Source organism: Chanos chanos, chromosome 6 (assembly GCF_902362185.1).
Source record: "Chanos chanos chromosome 6, fChaCha1.1, whole genome shotgun sequence".
Taxonomy (NCBI): domain Eukaryota; kingdom Metazoa; phylum Chordata; class Actinopteri; order Gonorynchiformes; family Chanidae; genus Chanos; species Chanos chanos.
The window spans coordinates 33697804-33719456 of record NC_044500.1 but is presented as its reverse complement, the minus strand read 5'-3'; the positions used below and the strand labels follow the sequence as shown (position 1 = coordinate 33719456).

Genomic DNA, 21653 nt, shown 5'->3' with positions numbered 1-21653 from the left:
TCTGGGAGCCCCTAGAACCCCTTGGTAGATTTTTGTGAAATTTGGCACATTGGTAGAAGACAATCCAAGGTATCCAGGCACCAAATTTGGGGTCAATCCGTCCATCCCTGTAGCCCCACCAACAGGCCAAAAATCAAAGTACTTTTTTGGTACATATTTTCTCATAGCTTTTGAACCGCTTGACCTAGAGTCGTGATCTTTTTTTCCCTGAATCCTTGGGTCATGGCGAGTCGAATGCACCCATTGGCGTCAGTGCTTGCATAGATTGGTGCAAAACTTGGTGCAATTCATTGACATGATGAATACTGGGTCCCCACCTAGTTTCATGACATTTGGCCACATGGTGGCGCCATAGCACATAAACATAAAAAAATGTATTCAAATACCCATAACTCCTAGACAAAAGCAGATATTTCAGCCAAACGTCTTGTGCATCATCACAGTATTAAGCCCTAAATAGAATACTATGAGCCCTAGCCGTCAGCCATTTTGTTTGTCAGCCATCTTGGAATAAGTCATTTTCAATGGGAGACCATAGAAGCCCTTCATGGATCATGATGAAATTTGGCACCCTCATAGAGCACAGTAAAAGGTATCCAGTCACCAAATTTGGTGTCATTCCATCATTGGCTCTAGCGCCACCAACAGCCCAAACTCCACAATATATTTTTGCTTATAACTTTTGAACCTTTTGACCTGGAGTGGTGACCTTTGTGGGTCATGCTGAAGAGAATGGATCCATTTCTTGAAAATCTGCCACATTGGATTGTCCACCATTTTGAATTTTTCGAAAAACCTACTTTTGCGAACTAGTCCTAGGCCATTGATCCAATCACCACCAAATATGGTATGTTTCATCTAGAGAGGGACCTGAGCCAAAGTGCCATAAAGAATCTTGCTACGCCAAACAGTATTGCCACTGTCGTCCAATGAATTTTGATGGCGATGACTCTGAAGAGGAAGTGGGCTTATCTCAGCAAGGCTTCGTTGGATTGATGCCAAACTTGATATAGCACATTGACTTGGGGAGTACTCAGTCCCCACCGAGTTTCATAAAATTTGGCCACATGGTGGCACTATAGCAGGCAAACATGTAAAAATGTATTAAGATACCCTTAACTCCAAGACAAAAAGCCGATATTTCAGCCAAACTTCTTGTGAGTTATCACATTAAAGGACTCTAGTTGAGAAATTATGAACCCTCTGTGTTGTATTTTGTTCTATAGCAATCTTGGTATTATCCTTTTTTTTCCTCTGATTTTCTGTGGCAGGCCATGGGAGTGCTATGTAGATTTTCTTGGCGTCTGCTAAGGCTCTAAGAGTGGGGGTCAGCCTGCCCGCACTGTGATGGACTCGTTCTGATTGCTTGTCTACGTCGTGCCTATGAGCTGCTTGGCCCCGGCATTGCTGCTTGCAGCTATATTGCCATTTCTTACTGGTTCACCTGAAGTGTCATTTGTGGACTTTGCAGGGTTGTGATAAGGAATGCTGGTGGCAGATTCGTGAGGCCCTTTATCTGTGATTTACTCAGTAGTCAGAGGGAAGCAGAACTGAGTCAGCTAAGGCACTCAGTTTGCAGCTGCGTATTTGACCATCATTCTTTCAGTTTGACAGAATTATGACAGCGGCTCAGGGAAGGTTATGCCAAAATGCCCTTGCTAAAGTAAACACTCAGGGCCTTGCTTTCCATTAGCTAGCGGTTACTAGTTTTTGTCTGGTAAACTCATCAAAAAAACATACATAAATTGTCAAGTAGGACAAAAAACACCCCCACAAATGTAAGATAATGTCTTTCTTTCACTCATTCAAAGAAATAAGACCAGTCAACTTAAAAGGGAAATTCCTCTGTGTCTTCATGCAGGCAACTGTCTGTTTTTCCCCTGTTTGTTTCCCCATGGAAAAGGATCACCACTGCATGTACCTTTTACACGTGTTTTAACGAACTTGGCTTACTGAAAAATGCCAAGACCAGAATCATTAACAGAGTTGAGACACGCGCACACACACACACACACACACACACACACACACATCAAGTGACCCCAAAAAATCATGTCAAAATGCAGGTCTGACATAAAGTAAAATAAGTGATATTTATCAGCAGCTAGGATAGAAGTCATGGTTGTGTTCAAAAACAGTTTTGTCATATATTAACGAATTGTTTCATGAAAACATAGTTTAGGACAGATTGCTTGTACATTAAAATATGCTGTTGTAGTTTTGAATGTGTTCTAAATTAAGGTTGTTGACATCTTGCAACACCATATATTCCAAATGAAAGGCCTGCTGAATGCCTGGGATTAGGTGAATTTTAGGTGGGTGGGGTTGTGGTTTGTTTATCTTGAAGTTACCGTACCTATTGGCAACTATAGTCAAAATCTTATTTGGGTACTTGTCTGTGCTGTTCTGCAGATGGTAAGTCAGAATAAATAAATAGGCTGAATTAGTGCAGTATTCATCATTGCCGGGGAGGCTGAAGACTCAGCCAGCACATGCTCTGGGGAACTTCAGTAATGAGAAAACAAACCTCTCTTCACAGACTATACCTGAGCACTGGGGCTGGGAGAGGAACCCAAACATGCTCGCCTGCTGTCTTTCATTATGTAGACCAGCTCTACATTTGGACTTGAGCTGCCTGCTCATCTCTTCTCCTCAGCAGCACTGCCAGTCTGAGACTTAGACCCATCTTTGGCTCTTCAGAAAGCTCTTATGTTTAATGAAGAATAGAGATGAGCATATTGGCACTTGCCCCCCCCCGCTGACTGCATGGACATACTTTTACTTCCTCTTTGAGAGATCAGAGCAAAGCTGTGGAGCTCTGTAGGAGAAATCTTGATTCCAGTGCATTCCTCTCATTAAAATGTATAACCACATTCTCTCTGAGTAATGGGGTATTGTTTTCAACAGTCCTTGTCCTTGAAAGGGTGAAAGCTGAAATAAGTCTCATCTTGCATTAGTCTGTGCAACAACCATTTTTGTGGCTCTGCGTTTTGCATTGGATCTCTGCTAACCCATCAGAGAGCAAAACAGCTAAGGCGATTTTAAACATCGTTTTACTTTATTATCGAGTAATTTGTAGGTCATTCCCAAGTATCTCTATCCTCTTTCTGTGCTTGATGCACAGCTGTTCATTTCTGTGGATTAAGTGTTTTGATGGAATATTAGGAATTTGTTTGAAGACAATAGCCGTCTGAAGGGCATCCATTCATAAATTACGTTCCGCCAAACTCTTGTATTAATTTAGTTGTTGTTATTCTTTTATGTCAGACGTGGTCATTTTAAGTGTGTGTGTGTGTGGGGGGGGGTCTTTGTGTGGGTTGTGTCGTGACAAGCCCAGACTCCTCAGCTGTCCCCATTCTGCCTCTGGGCACACAGAGGTGGCCTGTTTGTCCTGATTCTGCCAAGTCTTGTACTGCAAAGGTCCGCTTTTCCCAGCGGAGACCTATCAGGAGACTCATTTTTATTCACAGGATTTTTGCTTTTCCAGACCCAGGTGTAAGGAATTTTCTGAAACACGAGTAGTACCACCTGTAGTAGAATAAAATAAGATCAAATTCAATTTAAATAAAAAACATGACTAGATGGTGTTGTATGTAAGTAGCACTGTTATCACCTTTATCGCTACTTTGTGTGTGTGTGTGTGTGTGTGTGTGTGTGTGTATATATATATTGTTATTGTTGGGAGGTTTTGTATGAAGAAAGTGGCATTTTAGATTTAGAAGCACAGTAATAAACCTGAAGAAACAAACTAAATGATGCATACATGCCATTTTATTGTGAATGGATATTTTTTTATGTTTTTATATTATTTGTGTGTTTTGTTACAGAGGGAGATGAAGGAGCAACTGGCGACTCTACAGGAGAGTGAGAGGGGTCACACTGAGGCCTTGCAACTGCTTCAGAGACAGCTCGCTGAGACCAAGGTAACATCCCTGTAGGTCGCTGAGACCAAGGTAACATCCCTGTAGGTCGCTGAGACCAAGGTAACATCCCTGTAGCTCGCCGAGACCAAGGTAATATCCCTGTCGCTCGCCGAGACCAAGGTAACATCCCTGTCGCTCACCGAGACCAAGGTAATATCCCTGTAGCTCCTTGAGACCAAGGTAACATCCCTGTCGCTCGCCGAGACCAAGGTAACATCCCTGTAGCTCCTTGAGACCAAGGTAACATCCCTGTCGCTCGCCGAGACCAAGGTAACATCCCTGTAGGTCGCTGAGACCAAGGTAACATCCCTGTAGGTCGCTGAGACCAAGGTAACATCCCTGTAGCTCGCCGAGACCAAGGTAATATCCCTGTCGCTCGCCGAGACCAAGGTAACATCCCTGTCGCTCACCGAGACCAAGGTAATATCCCTGTAGCTCCTTGAGACCAAGGTAACATCCCTGTCGCTCGCCGAGACCAAGGTAACATCCCTGTAGCTCCTTGAGACCAAGGTAACATCCCTGTCGCTCGCCGAGACCAAGGTAACATCCCTGTCGCTCGCCGAGACCAAGGTAACATCCCTGTCGCTCGCCGAGACCAAGGTAACATCCCTGTCGCTCGCCGAGACCAAGGTAACATCCCTGTAGCTCCTTGAGACCAAGGTAACATCCCTGTTGCTTGTCAAGAGCAATGTAACCCCTTAACACCCATGTAGCTCACTAACATCAAGGAAACATCCCTGTGGTTCATTGAGACCAAGGTAAGACTTCTGTAGTTCACTGAAACAAGAATAACCTACCTGTGGCTCACTAAGACAAGACACCCATATAGATCACTGAGACCGTGGTAGGGCCCCTGTAGCTAAAGGTGAGACACCTCTAGTACACCGAGGTTAGGGTGTATCTGTTCATAGTTCATTGAAACTGCTAGAACACCCTCCCTTAAAAAGAGAACTCATTTAATACAAACAAGCAAAAAAGAGGTCACCAAGAACAGGGCAGTCTGGGGACATTTCCTCTGGTTAGACTGGATTCTATTTTTGCGTTGGCCACTAGTAGGCAAAATCCAGCCCACCAATCACACGCTTTGAAATTACGCCCACACGCATGACAGGAAACCACTTTTAATGTCAACAAGTGAATGATGAAATAGCAATTTAATTACAAAATGGTACTTCAGCTCCACGAATTTTTGTAGGTTTTCATTTTTACAGTCATCACATTGAAATGTTTTTAGGGACTGTAATCCCAAGGGAGCAGGAAGAAGCTATTGAATAATCTGTGCTGTAATATGGTTCTTGATCGCACAGTCAGTGCTGTAATGTTGTCCTTTTGATTTTGCCAAATCATGGTTGCAAATAGGAAAAGTAGAGATGCTCTGGGAACGTGTCCATATCAGAGCTGTCAGTCTTCAGGGTGGGTTCATTTCATTTTAGTTTTAAAACCACATTCGATTGGCTCAGTCACACAACAGAATTTACCAGTCATCTGTTGGATTTAGAATTTTATAGGTAACGTGATCTATGATGACACATTGTAATATTCCTTGAAGCACATTTTATTGTATTCCCACTTGAACAACATAGCACAAATCCACAGTGAGGTTCTGATGCCACTCCATCAAAATTCTGTCCCCATCCCTGACTTTCCCTGACAACACTGACATCATCCTGACCTCATGCCCACACACCCCTACAACGCCCCACCCCACCCCCCACATATCTCCACCCTGTCCCTTTACAAAAAAATGTAACCCCTTTTCCATCCTATAATTTTTTTTTCCTCTGATTGTTTTTATAAGCACTCTAAGAATCATATCAGTACATGCAGTAACATGTTTCACAACTGTGCCCGAAAGGTGAAATATATACATTTTTTTTTACACATTTTAATAATTATTCATTTATGCATTTTACATATGGGACAGCATGTCCGTCAACTTTGTTCAAAATAAATTCTTTCCAGACATCGTTTTTGGCACTGTCCTACTCAAACACCAGATGATCACTTTTTCTGACAAATGAGTTACTAGATGTCCGCCTTAAGCATCTCCATGATTGTTTGATCAGATTTACTGCCAGTGTAGCTTATGAAAGAACTGATTTGAATACCAAATGTGATTTAAAGGTGCCCTTCCATTAATGTTGCTGAGTTGTTAATATACATTTCATTACTGTTCCTATGAGAATACCATAAAGCCCACCCTGATCCCCATTTTCCCCACAGGAATATTTTTAATTTTGTCCTCATACCCATTGATCACTGTCCTCTATATTCCCATACAGCTCTCTATCCTGTATACTGATTTTTTTAAGTAAACTAGCACATTTTCATATGTAGGTTAATAGACCCTTTTTTTTCGAGGCTCAGAGTCCAGGCTGATGATCCTCCTGTAGGCGCCCTTGTAAAATCTCTTATACAGTCCACTGCACAGGGCCAGGAGTTATTAAATCAGCAGTTGCTCTGTCAGTCTGCAAACATTCAGATAACACTGTTCTCAGAATTATTACTGTCCGAGAGTTGCACCCAGCTAAGGCGCCAACAGTGCAGAAGTGACACCCAGCTGCATGACACTTACCGACTGGGTTGTGGGCTGTGTTGGGGGACACTTTTGAGATCATGGGTAACTGGACAGTCCAAATTGGGGTGAAAAGGGGAGAAAAGAAGGCTGTCTAATGGGATTGTGTTTCCAAGGCTCAGACCTTTAAAAAGTTGGAAATCGAAAGAGAGCCCTCTGAGGCAGTTAACAAACAGCCTCTCTGCCCAGTGTGTGCATTACTGATTCATTGCATGTCTCTCTCTCATCCCATTCTCCCTGCAGCCATGCTCCTCTCTCTGTCTCTGTCTCCCCGAATGACAATGAAATTCCAACAAGCAAATTGGTTTATTGAACAGCTCTTTAATCTTGACACCTTGTTTTAATCAGTGGAGAGACACGTTGCAGTCGATAACTGCAGCTTTTTCTCTGCCTTCTTTCACTCTCCTTGCACATCTTTGGCTCCTTGGTGACTGAGCCATGGGAAAAGGAGTGTTCTCTGACAGTGAGAGTGGCTGCAGTCAGCTGAATTTGTTCTTTGGGAGTGTAGTCTTCTGCCTACAGTTTACATAGCTGTCCTCACTGGTGCGTTATAGACCATATTGATGCGTTTGCAAGAACAAGTCGTTACAAACTTCAGGGTTCCACCTGGTTTAGCTTGATCAAGCTCTTTACTCATTTCTGTTGCTCATCTCAGCTGGCAGCACCTGCCAGTCTCACTCCTTGTTGTTTGTTCCCCAATCAGCCAATCTAATTAGTGTAGAGTTCACAGGTATCATCCACTGCAGTCAGACTACATTGCTCTAACCACCGTATTTACGTGGCATGAGATATGTGTCTGTGCATGTTGAACAAATCAGGAGTCATTTTCTCCTACCGTGTTGACATTTTACATTTGCGGGAGAGTGCCCAACCTCATATTTTAACAATGATAAGCTACGCTGTGTTGCTTGCAGGTGCTTGCCAGGCATGGAGGGGACACCTAGAGCAGCTGACACATTAGCCTACATCATTGTCAGAACAAGAAGGCTCACTGTGTTGATCCAAAAAAAGAAAAAAGACAATTTTTTCCCATCCTCGTTAAGTTCATGTACCTCTGTTTAAAGCAACCCTTTGTTTAAATCCACCAGTAGAACAATTGAGTCTTTCATGTTCCCCTGAAAACAGTTAATACCCTTCCTTTAGCAACAATCATGACAAAGATGGGGAACCATCCCCCATGTTTCCGGCTGTTTCAAGGATGATGTTGCCAACATTGTAAGGCAAATGAGTTTTCTTGAAGATTAATTCATTACAAAAAATTAGCTGAAAATGAGTTTAGGTGGTTCAAGCCATCCCATCGCTTGTGTCAGTTGTGGCGCTGCGGTGGGGCTGTCTATGGGCCATCTTGTCTGAAGTGCAGACACTGTGTCTGATTGGGGACCCTGTTGGGAGATGGGCTGATAAGCAGATGCTTCAGAGGACTGACTGCTGGGAGGCCAAGCTGCTGTTGGCTAGGGAGTTTTGTAAGCTGTAAATAGCCCGTCTCTGACAGGGGCCCCTACAGGAAGCACAGGCTCAAGAGACCAATCTCGCTTCTGTGGAGCTGAGCCCTACTCATCCATCAAGTCTCCAGGTGGGCTGGTCCTCCCCATGGATATAATGCCAATCCTCCTCCTGTTGGGGAGATAACCGATCATAATAGGATTTCAGCTTCCTACTGATCAGTAAATCGCATTTTGTTTTGGATGCTCACCAGATCAGTTGAAAAGATACACTCCTCCACTGTATTTTTTTTTTTTCTTTAGTTGTTGCTGTTTTTGTCTCTTTTTCCCTAGTAATGGGAAAACATGTACTTTCCTTCTCGCATCTTGTTTCGGAGTCAAGACGTAGAGTGCAGCTCTCAAATGTTACATCAGTCACTTGGAGGAAGCCTCTTTCCTGTTGAAGGGCTTTGGTGAATAGCTTTACCCAGTAGTGGTGTGCTTGGCTGTTCACTCTGTTCTGTCTTGCTCACTAGACACACAGAGGAAATGATTCATCTCCATTAGAGGTTTAGATTAGATGTCTGATATCCTTTCCCCTTGCCTGGCCTCTGTAATTTTGTTTAGTGTTTTTCACCATTTTTCTCCCTCCCTCACCTTTCCCGTCAAACAGTTCCGCACTTTTTTTTAATGGACTGTCTTTATCTCCCTTTCTGTCCACTATGTAATCACTCCCTTCTCATACAGGTTGTCCTCAGCTAACCCCAGCAGATGAAGCATACCAGCTCAATGGCATCCACTTGATTGTCAGTGTTAGTGTTTTAGTGCACAGTATTGCCTTAATGGTTCTCAGTGTTGTGTGTTATCCAGTCATAGTCGCCCAATTCCTCAGTATTACTCAATATAACAGTAATTTCGCAATGGAGCTGAGCTGGTTTAGTGGAGGACACTATTTGTGATTACAGTTACAATCAGTTTTTTTTTTTTCGGACTTATTTTGTAGTCCTCGGCCAAGAGCCTGCGGGCTACCATCGGTGATGCGTTTGAGCGTTTGCACCGTTTCTTGCGGGAGAGGCAGAAGAGCATGCTGGAGGAACTGGAGACTGACACGGCACGCACGCTCTCCGACATCGAGCACAAGATCCAGCGTTATAGCCAGCAACTGCGTGATGTCAAAGAGGGAATCCAGATACTGCAGGAGCGTCTCAGCGAGACTGGACGCCATGACTTCCTGGAGGGAGTGGCTGTCACCTCTGAGAGGTAAAAAACAAACAAACAAAAAAACACTCATATTCAGGGGAATTTAGCTGTCGACATGTTTATGCCACAGTGATTGCATCGCGGTGAAATGTTGACCACTTTTTTTTTTTTTTTTGGGCTCTAATTTGGGAAGGAACAGACTGAGCCAAGGCACCATATGGGAGGGTGAATAGTGTGATTAGTATTGCACTAATGAGAGTGATCTAAGCTAGCGCCAGAAGTGACCCTATCGCCTTGCGTGACTCACAGCTGTTTGACTTTAGCAGTGAGAAGAGTCTTGTAGACAGAGTCAAATAGTCGTTTAAATATGATTTACATAACAAATGACAGTGTTTGTAATTGTTTCGTGTATTTATTTTTTATCTTTACAGAATAAAAGGGAAGATCCATGAAACCAACCTCACCTATGAAGATTTTCCAACCTCAAAATACATGGGGCCTCTACAGTACACAATCTGGAAGTCTCTATTCCAGGATATCTCCCCAGGTGCTGCATCATTGGAATATCCAAGTTTCCAAGATTCAGAGATCAATCTCAGTCATAATCCAAAAAAAAAGTCTGAAAATGGTTGTTTTCTGTGTTCACTTTTATGCAGTACATATTTAAAATCCTTTTATTTCTGGCCATGATGAGAAAATTATCACCTGTGTTGCCTGCTTAACAAAAGCCCGGTGGTTTCTTGCACCATAATTTTTCCTCAGTCTGGGCCTGTGTGAAGTACTTTCACATAACAATGTAAATCTTGCTCTGGAATGTATTATGTGCTTAGCGTTGCCAAATGACCATGTTACAATTTTAGATTGCTTTAGGATTTATTTTAACCCATAATGCAGAGGGGCAAATGGTCTATTTGACATAGTCTCTGTAGGCATCTGCTGTTTTCTCTCTGGCATATTTTCATTCATGGCCAAAGCTGATCCTGGATTATGTGAGGGACACAAACAGAACCTGTGTGTTTCCAGTGCAGATAAACAAGTGAATATGAACACATGTCCTGTTTGTGGTGCTCATGCCAGTTTGGCTGCACAGGAGCGAGATGGTAAAGAACTCTGAAGGCAACCTCTTCCTAAGCCCTCTCACCCCCCACCCCCCTCAAAATGACATACCAAGACAGAGATTTGTTTGAAATCATCTAGAAAGGAATACTTCACTCTGACGGTTTTCCCATTTTTGCGTTCCCTGTACAAAACAAAGCGGGGAGGGTTGCTTGGCTTCATTTGACCGCTTTCCAAATGGAACAATGGTTTGAAGCCCCATCTGTCCTGTGTGTGTTGTAATATCAGTGCTGAGCACCAGCTCCCATCCTCCCATTTCACTTTAGCCTTAACTTTGTGCTTTTTTGGACCACTCTCTATATCTGCTGGCTTTTTTTTTTTTTTTTTAGAAGATAATACTGTCTGTGAATGTCATAGGATTAGAAACAGAATGTTTAGTCCTGTGGTCTGGGTTAGTTTCCCCTACTTATGGTTGGTGTTATAAATAGAAGGTTGGAAATGTTCTTTCTCTTATAGGCATGCCTAAGTATGGTGTGTGGGAAAAGAAACCAGCATTGTTCTTTTAAATTTTCCATGATGACTGAACCTCAGACAGGCTTGGGTATTTAACTAAAAGGTCTGGCTTGCATTCCACACTCTGCATAATGACATCCTGAAGTTGGACTCAGTAAAAGCACATACTGCTTACCCACTTAATTGGTGCTCCTCGTTGCCAAATGAATATACCTAAGATTTACTTTGACCTCCAAGTTTCCTAATCACAGTGCATGTGACGGAAGAGCTCTAGAAATACACAGGCTTCCCAGAAATGCCTCAATACGTTCGTGCGCTGCTTAGCGTTTTTCTCGTACGGTCTTAAACGTGATGCTCTGTGTTTTAAAAGTCACCTTGCGCAATTAGATTGGACTCTTGGGCTCCTCTATCCTATGTCCTTACTTTTGATTGGACCAGAGTGTCTCTCCTTCTTCTGCCTGTCCAGCCCACCGGTGTGAGTTAGGGACACTGCCTTGAGCAGGCCCTTTTTTTGGGCATGCAGCTCAGGCAGTGGGTCCTCTGGGCATTGTTAGGCAGGCCCCGCGTGATTGATGAGATTCTGTTTATTTTTATGCCTCACTCCGGTTCCCTGGCTGCTGTCCGACGGAGATCTTACTTCCACCGCTGAAGCAGACCTAAGAGAAACGTTGTTTTCCTCAAGGATATGTTTCGTTCACGGACCTGTATTGCTTTCCTGGTTACATGTGGTGCATTATAGATAGTGTCTGTTTACATTATGTTTTGGTTTTTTGTTTTGTTTGTTACATCATTATTATAATTAAATATAATTATGTTTAATGAGCACAATGTTGCTCCTGTTTGGTGAGAGAATGTGAAATAATTGAAATTGAGATGTTGAAATGTCATTTGCATATTGTACTTCTTAATTTTACTGTAATGGTAGGGACTGTTTTGCTGAAAAAGAGCTAGATTCCACACGTTCCTGTTGGGACTCGGGTTATTAAGGCGGCTAATGAGGTTGGACTAACAAACTCAGAGTAAGAACCAGGCAGATGCAGAGATGTTAATGTTTTCTTTTCCCTGGACTCCTTTGGAGTGGGCTGTGGAGCTGCTTCAGCACATAATGTATGAATTACAAATAGACGCCTCGCCTTTTCCCTCCTTGAGTAATGTGAAACGACAGCATCCCAAACAGAAATCTGGTCTTGGTCCTCCCACAGAGATTGGAGTGGTTTTCCAAAGGCGGTCCTCAGAAATAATTTAGAGGATCAGTGCACAGTAGTGAAGATGTTAGATAAGGAACAAAGTGATTGGGTTTCAGACCTGATGGTTAATTGTCTGTCTCTTCCCCTCTATCTCTACAGTGCCTGCTGCTTTGACCATGGACCCTATCACTGCCCACCAGAGGCTCATCTTATCTGATGACTGTACCATTGTGGCGTATGGGAACCTACACCCTCAGCCCCTGCAAGATTCCCCCCGCCGCTTTGACGTAGAGGTGTCCGTCCTCGGGGCGGAGGGCTTCAACGGAGGGGTCCACTACTGGGAAGTGATGGTTTCTGAGAAAACCCAGTGGATGATTGGGGTGGCCAATGAGACGGTCAGCCGCAAGGGCAGCATCCAGATCCAGCCCAGTCGCGGCTTTTACTGTATCGTCATGCACGACGGCAATCAGTACAGCGCCTGCACCGAACCCTGGACCCGCCTCAATGTAAAGAGCAAGCTGGAAAAGGTGGGCGTATACCTGGACTACCCCAAAGGCCTGCTGGTCTTCTACAACGCTGACGACATGTCCTGGCTCTACACCTACCGAGAGAAGTTCTCCGCCAAGCTGTGCCCTTACTTTAGCCCCGGCCAGAGCCACGCCAACGGAAAAAACGTGCAACCATTGCGAATCAACACAGTTCGCCTTTAAGAAATTACAGATATTACGGAAAACCAGAGTAATTTAACCAACCTGAATTTACTCATCTGATTCAGTCTTATAAGGACCATTCATTTGTGGGGTTTTGAGAAAAAAAGGCCTAAAAAAACAGGGTGTTTTAAAATGTTCTTTTCTTCCAGTCTGCAGTAAAGCTCTCGTGCTTGGCATGCTGATTGATGTGACTGACCTTGGGGATACTGGATGGCGTACGATACTCTAGGTCTTGTGTTTCTAAAGTGGGCACTTGCATATGAAAGGGAAAAGGAGACTCGGTTCTAAGAAGAAGTCACTGTGGGCCTTTTGTACATTTTATGTTGCTAGTCATTTGTAATCCCAGTGTGGGCCAGTGCTCTGGATCTCCCAGTTACTCTGGCACACAATGCCCAACTCACAGTCCATTCACCCCCCCCACCCCCCCCCCCCCCCCCCCCCCCCCCCCCCCCCCCCCCCCCCCCCCCCCCAGAGGCCCCATGCTCTGTCTCTCTTTTCACTGCCTCAGCCTGGAAAGAGAGATCCTCTGTTCTGCTGCCAGATATGTGAAATTGTGTCGCCTTTTACTCTTTGTGCAATTGGCTTTGGTGTGTTTGTGAAATGTGTCCGGCATCACACCGCTAACTGTCTGGCACCGGTTTCGGCTCGTGCGTTCAACCTCGTACCGCTACTTCTCTTTGTTCCTTTTAGTGACCAGAACGACGTCTCGGTTCTTGTGTTCCTCAGGTCGTGCTCCTCGGAAACGGTGGAAATCCAAATGTGTCTGACGTCGCCGTTGTCTCGCAGTAATCGCAGCCCAAAACGCTCAGCTTCGTCAGTGATTTTTGTGCGTGGATGTGTCTGTGTATGTGTAAGTGTATGCGCGGGCGTGTATTTTGCAGAGGCTGTTTGTGGATGAGCACATCTGTACTCTTGCTCTGTGACCTCTCTCTCTCTCTGTGTCTGATTCTCTCTCTCTCTCTCTCTCTCTCTCTCTCTCTCTCTCTCTCTCTCTCGTGTGAGATTCCAGGCACTGTTGGAGAGACTTGCCTGTGTATCTGCTGCTAGCAGAGTGAGGGTTGTACTCTTTGCGCATTTGTACATATTGCAGGTCAGCAGAGTTCTATCATGCCCTTTATTGGTGGTTAGTGTGTCTCTGCATTTCGTCCTGCAGCATGGTATCGCTTTTTTGATTTATTTATTCCTCTTACGTCTGTCCTCTAGAACATTACTGAAGCCAGGACGCCCTGTTCTTCCCTCATGATATCAATAGTTTATGGTTCTACATTTGGCAGACGAGTTTGTAATCCAGCGTTCTCTTAAGAATATCTAATGACTTCACTTTTCCATGAAGGTGTCTGATTTGCAATCAGTGAGTGTAAAAACAAACAAATGTAGTACAGTTTTTTTGTTTGTTTCGTTACCTTTTTGCAAATTGAATGGTTTGTTTTGGTGTTGATAGGCCCTGTTATCAGTCAGATTCTGGGCAGACTGAAGTGGCCTTTAAATGTCCTTTTTGTTTTGTTTTTTTATTTTTTATTTTTATTTTTTGGAACTGCATATATAGTCTTAAATATATAAATATATATAGGGAAAAGCACTACACAGCACTCAGAAACCACTTTCCCCATTTTTGTGTATACACTCATCAATTTATTTTTGTCCCGAAGGGATGTTGCCACAACTTAAGTGTGAAGTGTGAATATCATGCTGTAATGATGGTCTCCAGTGCTCAATTCAAGAGCCTTGCACTTCTGTTTTCTGTTTCTTTGGGATTTTTGCGACCTTTGGTGTTTTAATACTGGGTCTAATGTATGTACCAGTCTTGCCCTAAGGAAATGTATGCCCAAATCCTGTTTCAGAGAGACAGTCTCCTGACCTGTGCTTAACAGTAAGCTTTGGAAAGTCTTAATTTTCATTCCATATCCTGTTCACTGAAACCAGACCTCACCCAACCTAGGTCTTACTGTATGTGTGTAGTTGTGTGTGTGCGTGTGCGTGTGTATTCGCATGTGTTTTCAAGTGCGAGCGTGCGTCTGTGTGTATGCGCTGTCTGTTTTAGAGCTGTTAAAGGATTGGGGCAGTGCCCTGCGCTGTTGGATTGTTGGATGTGACATGCTGAGGACTGTGATGAAATGGACCTCTATGACATTTGCAGCACAGAATGCTGTCTCATGTTGTGATATGTATCAGAAATAGCCAATGATTATTATTGGGTGGTGGGGTACTTGAGATATAGGTGAAACTTTGCAATGATTATGTTAACGACAAGGATAATGATTGTGTCTTTGAACGACAGTCGCTTTGCACCCATCATTGTGTAAACACACTCTGGTGAGCTCTTGCTGCTAGAGTTTCATGAAAAATGTTTTAATGTACAATTAAAGAATCATCAATCCAATGCCTCTCTGTCCGACTCTTCATTAATGTTTATATTTATTGTTGCATATTTACGTGTATAATACACAACCATATAAAAATATGGATTTACTGTGAAAATGTTCTGTCTGTAACATATTTGTTGACCACTTGGAGTCCAATGGAAGTTGGTCACATTCATCTAGGCAGGTGTGTCCACTGGGTGTTTCTCTATCCTGTTTTCCGTCATTGATCACGGACTAGTGCACAGACCATTTATCTATGTGAAGGTGTGTACATGTATACTTTAATATACATGCTTAAATCTTTCATGTTTGCAAAGTACATCTACTGTAGTATATATTTTCTTCTGAGGCTTGGTTAACTTTTGTTGGAGATCTCCTGTTTTTCTGTGTCTTGGCGCAGTCTGTATATAAAGCAGTTTTGAAGGTTATTTAAAACTTAGAATGCAAACAGAAAGAAAACCTGGATCACACCCTATAAGCAGAAGTGCCCATCCCAAAGGACGGCGGACAGGGCAGCTATTACATCATCCAGAACATGGAAAGAAATATGCAGTGAAGTTACTGCTAATGGAGAACTTATCTCATGCCATATTACTTTATGCAATAAGTTATGCAGTAAGTGCTGGTCTTTCGCAGGCTAATTGACTCCCGTAACAGCTGTGTTCCACACTGAGATATTACTCATCCTGCGAATGTCATCCACATTAGCAACCTAAGATGGGATAAGACATCTCCTCTACATACACAACTCTTTTTTTTTTTTTTTGTTGTTTTTTTCTTTTGATCCATAACATAATATCTTTCACTCCCTGCCCTAACATCCATATAATCAAGTTAACTTTCCCCCAAGAGAAAGTTGGCATTGAGACAGTTGACTGCTGTGACAATGTGCAAATGTCTTTGAAATGAGAGCCCTGTCATGTCTCTGGCAGCACCTGGCCTGGTTGGGTGTGTGGCATGGTGTTTCACTCAGAAGACTCAGGGGAGAGAGAGAGAGAGAGAGATGACAGTTAATTATTCACAATTCAGTGAAACGAAACTCACCACAGTCCTCTATCTTACAGACATTTCATATACTCATAACAATATGGGTAATACTTTTGAAACTCTGTTTCATTATTTCTTTTCCAGTGGTCACTTCTTGGAAAAATTACACAATATCTGGAAATGCTTCCAGTATGGGGAATACAAATATTAACCTACAAACGCATTACTGTTGACTGACAGTGCCTTAGGTTCTGCACTAAATGTGGTGTTTGAAAAGACTTGTATCAGCATGTAATCAGAGCAGGAGGTACATGCTTAAAACTGATAAGGATAATGTAGAAAAGAATGTATTTATCGTAATAGGAAAACATCTCTTCCACAATGTTCATTTTCTCATCAGTCTTAACAAAGAGCAAGTATTGAGAATATCCTGTTTCTGAAATAAATGTATTTGCCAAATGGACATAAACAGTTCTATAATGGAGGATGAACAGTAACTCTGCGTAGTTTTTTTTTCTTTTCTTTTCTTGCTGTGGGAGAGCCTGAAGATTTAGGCATTCGTAGTGTAATTCTCATACCACAAGAGGACAAGATTTGTAAAAACAACCTGCAGCAGTAAATGACATTCTCACATTGTACGCTTGCTTTGGGGAGTTGGACCGAAAGCCGCAACAGTATCCCTTACAAGTGATTTTTCATTGACTCATATATAACATCTCTGTGTTGAGCTAAATGCACTGTAACATCTTGTGTGTGATCCATCCGTGCGTGAAAAAAAAAAACCCCGCTGACTCTTACATTGGCGACTTTATATTATCAACATATAACGTACTGTTTAAGCTTTAATCTTATTCCAGTGCTCTGTGACATTATAAAATTCCACATGTGAGATATTATTCCAATAAACCAGTGGGTTCGACCATGAACTGTTCATCTTTCTCAAACCAAACCTATACAATAGTCTCTAATGTTGCCTGTCAGTGGATTTCTCTGCTTGTTGTGGTCTACTTGAGTCATTGGCCTTCCAGCAAGAGTATTTGTCTAAACAAGTCAGAATACTTTGGCAGAGGAAACTAATCCTCCTCTCACTCAATATTAGCCCTCAGGTTGTATCATTAGGCATAGACCAAAAACAAAAGTCAAAATTTTTGTTATTTCACAAACATCTTGCAGTTTCTATTTCAATGTATGCTATAAGTACATCAAGGTCTAATAGGTCTCACCTTAGGCATAAGAATACAATGGCTACAGGGAGACCTCTGGTGTTGAAATATGCTATATCACAGTTTCTGGCTCTTAAAGTTGTATGCGACTTGATATGACCAGAGAAACTCCTTTTTGTGCTGTTGTTTAATAATATAAATGGTACCATTATGTTATCTGTTTCTGTGTGACTTACTACGTTTGGTTTTTCGTATGTATCTACGTTCTGAGTCAGAACATCTGGCAATTAATTAAAACTAGAAATTGAGGAATGTAGTCACATCTTACTTGCATCCGAGCTGTAGCAGGCACGTAATTAGTCATTTTTCTTTAACCATATACAGTACAGTACATGCTACTGCTCTTACTGTGTGTCCCTGTTCTACTGACCCTCTAGTATTAAGCTTACACAGGACATTTCAAAATAATCCTTTCATTCTCTAATAAAAACAACTCAAAATTGGGTCTGTGTTCTAGAGTGGGGAAAAAAAGCTCCAGGTAAACTCATAAATTCATAACATCGCTCTGTTAAACCTGCTTGAACCTGCTTTGGTTTGCACCTTTCATCGGCTCTCTAGCATTCTCTGCTTCAGAAGCACACACAAACAGACAATCAGTCAGATGTTTGTCTTTTATTATGTTGACAATGACAGACAGTCCAGCTGTCTGAATGAATAGATAATACAAACAAAACCTCACACACTACCTCCTCCCAAAGTTATACCAGTTTCCACATTCACTCATCACATTTTTCTCACCACTCCATACAACTCTCACCCACCTCTCCAACTACTTGTGATCCATTAGTCTGGCTTACAGAGAACTCAGACAGGTTCATATTTGATATGTGAAAGACAAAGGAGCAGTTTTAGAGTATAAATCATCAGGGTCTCCAGACATCTGATAAGCAGGATATTAGCACTGAGGATTACAGGAAAACCACACACTAGAAGCCCACAAAGCAGCCCAGTCAGTATGTCTGCCCCCAGGCAGGGACTTCCCGTGAGAGACTGCCAAGACTGGCTTCTACAGGGCTGTGAGGGTAGTCTCATTCTGCTGCATAGGTACGGAGAGGAAATGGAGTGAAGCTCCACTGTATGGGGCTGCTGGGATGTTTGCTTTTGGGGAAGTCCGTATCCCAATATTGTGAATAACTTAATGCGCTCACGTTTTAATTCACAACTTTTGGCCAGACTGAAGCGATGAGACCAATGGAGAGGGTTTATGCCGGGGCAGAGCAGGTGTTGTTTGATGTTTGTGAATTGTGTACTGTGAACACCACAGCTGTCAGATGTTTTCTCTGAATCAACAGCCTGGGTCTTTGACACACAGGCTATGTGGTTCATGGTCATGCACAGCGTGGGCCGTGTTTGTATTAACTGTGAGCCAACACACTCCTTTCTCACCCCTGTTGTTGATGTGGCTGTCTGCTGCTGTTGGTGAGTCAGTCTATTGGCTAGTTTCACTGTGAGGAGGCTCAGGCTTCCAGTTAGGCCCAGCAGGAGGGCATAAGTGGGTAGAGCCCAGGAAAGCTCTCTCCCCATTGGTGCGGATACAGTGAGCAACCTGGGGAGGCAGGTGGAGAACGAACTACCACTTCTCAGACAGGTCTTCACCGATAGCTCATCCCCCTTCCAGTTTTGTCCCCCACACAGCCCGCAGATGCTCCATACTAGCAGGCAGCAGAAAAAGCCTACGGCACAGGTTAGCAACTCCTTCCTCTCCAGACTGTTACTCTCACGGCCCTCCTCTTCACTGTCAATCTCTAATACCACAGGATCCAAAAGACCACCACCCATTTCATTCTGCATCTCTTTGCCCTCAGCCTTCATGCCGACTGTTTGCAACCACTGCAGACGGAATGCAAGCTCCATAGCAACCAGAGGTGTGGTCAGCACCAGAACAGTCCCGTAAGTCTGTCCCAAGAAGAGCGTGAAGCGAAGGCAGACGACATCAGAAGGTACAGGCAAAGGTGTCAGCCAAGGAACGTCCAACCAGAGAAGGGCAAGAAAGACTGAGGAGAGAAAGAGGGGTGTTAAACTCCTGAACACAGGTAAAAGTTTTGAACTAAAGATGCTGGGAATCTAGTCCTATATAGACTCAGACACAGATTTAACAGAGAGCTTTGCTTACTGGTAATGGCAAGGTCAGTGAATATTAAAAGGCAGTTGCAGCACAAACTGACTGATGACATGGAGCCTCTGACTGCAGGCAGAAAGAGAACACTGCACATCAGTTTGCACAGGCACAGAGTGAGTGCTCCCTCCAAAACTCCCTCCATTACTGCAGACAGAGACAGAGGAAAACATATTACTCAGACGTCATTGTTCACATAATAGACACACACATTTGATCACACACAGCGTACATAATAACTTAGCAAATCAAAAGCCTATGCATTCTGAGACTGAAAATAAGTTGTTGAACCATTGAGAGCATGGCAACAATGGAGACAAATGTACTGTATTGTCCTTCACTTGAAATAAAACCCCTTAAATTAGTAATGAGGTTGTATGTATTTATTTTTGAGATTATGGTTAATCTTGCTGCTGTTAAACTATGTTCTCATCAAAAACCACTCCCATTCAATGAAAGATCTGCGTTTGCAAAGGGAGTCTTTCTGCACCATTACGTACAAGTGTTGTGGTTTGTAAAACCAACTTTTGTGATGCCTAACTGAATATGCCAACACCCTTCTGGAGTTCTTATCCTGTTCACCTGTTCCTCTAGGTATTATAAATTTGGATTTGTGTTTGCAATGTAAATACATGCCAGCATGAGATGGCGGAAAGTTAGCGTGGTATTCTTCTTTTAATATTCAGTTTGTTTTTTAAGTTATGTCAGAACAAAAGCAGGAGCCTGTAATCTTACAGCTGCCGAATTGTCATCTTCATGAAATGATAATGTCAATACACCAGTGACTGATTGATCTAGCATGCTTATTAAAAGATTACTATATGTCCTCATATTTATAAGGACAACAAACACAGTGTATCAACTGTACAATTAAGAGTTTAATACTGTATTCCGAAATGCTTTGAGAAATCTTGCCTTTTTTTCCCAGAAGATGTCACAAAATGTCATTTCAATACCAATAATGGAATTAATTTAAACTATTTGGGGGAACGTAACCACTGAACCTTTAAAACAAACTTTACTTAAGCACTACAACGTGTTATATCTACATCAAAATTAGAGGCATATTACCAGTTGGTTGTATCAGTGTAGATACATTTAGTCTTGGCTTTTCATCTGGTTGTTTGCTTTTAAAATGCATATTCAAATCACCCTCACTGATGACTTAGATTTAACACAAAATGTATACAGATTTTCTGGCTTTGAACTACATGTATGACAGTCATTGCTGACAGTTATTATCTTCTTTTCCTTTGACACAATAATTGCTTTTGTGAAACAGGATACTGTATCAGTTTTTAAAGTTTTCAAAGTCTTTCATCTTCTCCAGTTATACAGTATGCCTCAAACAAAATCTAGGTCCAACTACTTCCCACATATACATAAATCGAGTCCATACATTCAGTCAAAGAATAAAAGAGGAATCTGATGTGACTTGATTCTTTTAGAGGTATTAATGTGACGACTGAATGTCTTTGTGTCACTTCTGTTGTTAATACATTAAACTAACGCTGCAGACAGATAAATATTCTGCTGTGGATCATCTTTTTCACTAGATCAATACACCATGTACTTTGGCATACTGTGGAGATACTCCACCTCACCTTTATGCATTTGGAAATGGGTTTGTTGAACAAGGTTGTGAAACGAGGTTTGTTTCTTATATAACCATACCAAACTAAGTTAATTATATTAAGTGCCATTCTAAAACCTAATCATTTAAACAGCAAAGCCAAATGATTGGTTTTGCCAATTTGACAAAATTGTTACAAAGCTCATCTCAGTAATAAACTCTGTCTTCTCTTAATTCCCTATTTCTGTGAAATTGAAAGAAACAACAGAAATACCCATTACATTTTTTCCCCCTGAGAAAACACTTTGACACAACCACCCTTATTATATTAAATTCACCCATACCACTAAATATTGTTGAGTTCTCAGGAAATTCCCCTGAATTGGAACATCCCTATTTGAATAGAGCACATCTGCATAATTCTACACGCTAATTACAGGGTCCAACTGCATGCCTGAGCTCAAACATCAGGAACCACAAACAGACAAAACAGATCCTGTTTGCTGAGATTGTGTTTTTACACCATGACTGGAGGTTTCGCAGTGTATGCAAATTCAGATCTGTATGTGGATCACCAGGTGAGAGCTGACTCAGCAGACGCCTAGAAGAAGTAGAGAGTTAACAAGGAGAATGTGCCTTACCTGATCACAGCAGATTGGCTAGTCTTTCAGCATGAGCTGTATGTATGCGTTCATTCTGTTCAGTCTATGTGTGTATGTGTGTGTGTGTGTGTGTGTGTGTGTGTTCAACAGCCCTCCCCCAATGGGATATGTCCTTACCTAGGCTATGTGAATGTGTAAGCACGT

The 21653-nt window shown here is 42.5% G+C and overlaps 1 protein-coding gene and 1 long non-coding RNA gene across 2 annotated transcripts in view; one reads left to right on the top strand and one right to left on the bottom strand.

Annotated features, from left to right (window-relative positions):
* Positions 1–12992, top strand: part of trim62.1 (tripartite motif containing 62, tandem duplicate 1) — a 29859-nt gene extending 16867 nt beyond the window's left edge. The window contains exons 3-6 of the mRNA XM_030777796.1: positions 3828–3923; positions 8923–9179; positions 9551–9666; positions 12035–12992. Of these exons, the coding sequence (XP_030633656.1) occupies positions 3828–3923; positions 8923–9179; positions 9551–9666; positions 12035–12585 (1020 nt within the window). The 3' untranslated portion in view covers positions 12586–12992. The remainder of the gene's footprint in view (positions 1–3827; positions 3924–8922; positions 9180–9550; positions 9667–12034) is intronic.
* A 6069-nt stretch (positions 12993–19061) lies between these two features.
* LOC115814909 (uncharacterized) lies at positions 19062–21613 on the bottom strand. Its single transcript, XR_004025392.1, has 3 exons — positions 21489–21613; positions 19272–19421; positions 19062–19152 (listed from the first exon to the last, which is right to left on the bottom strand). It is a non-coding gene; the product is annotated as an uncharacterized LOC115814909 (long non-coding RNA).
* Between the last annotated feature and the right edge of the window lie 40 nt (positions 21614–21653).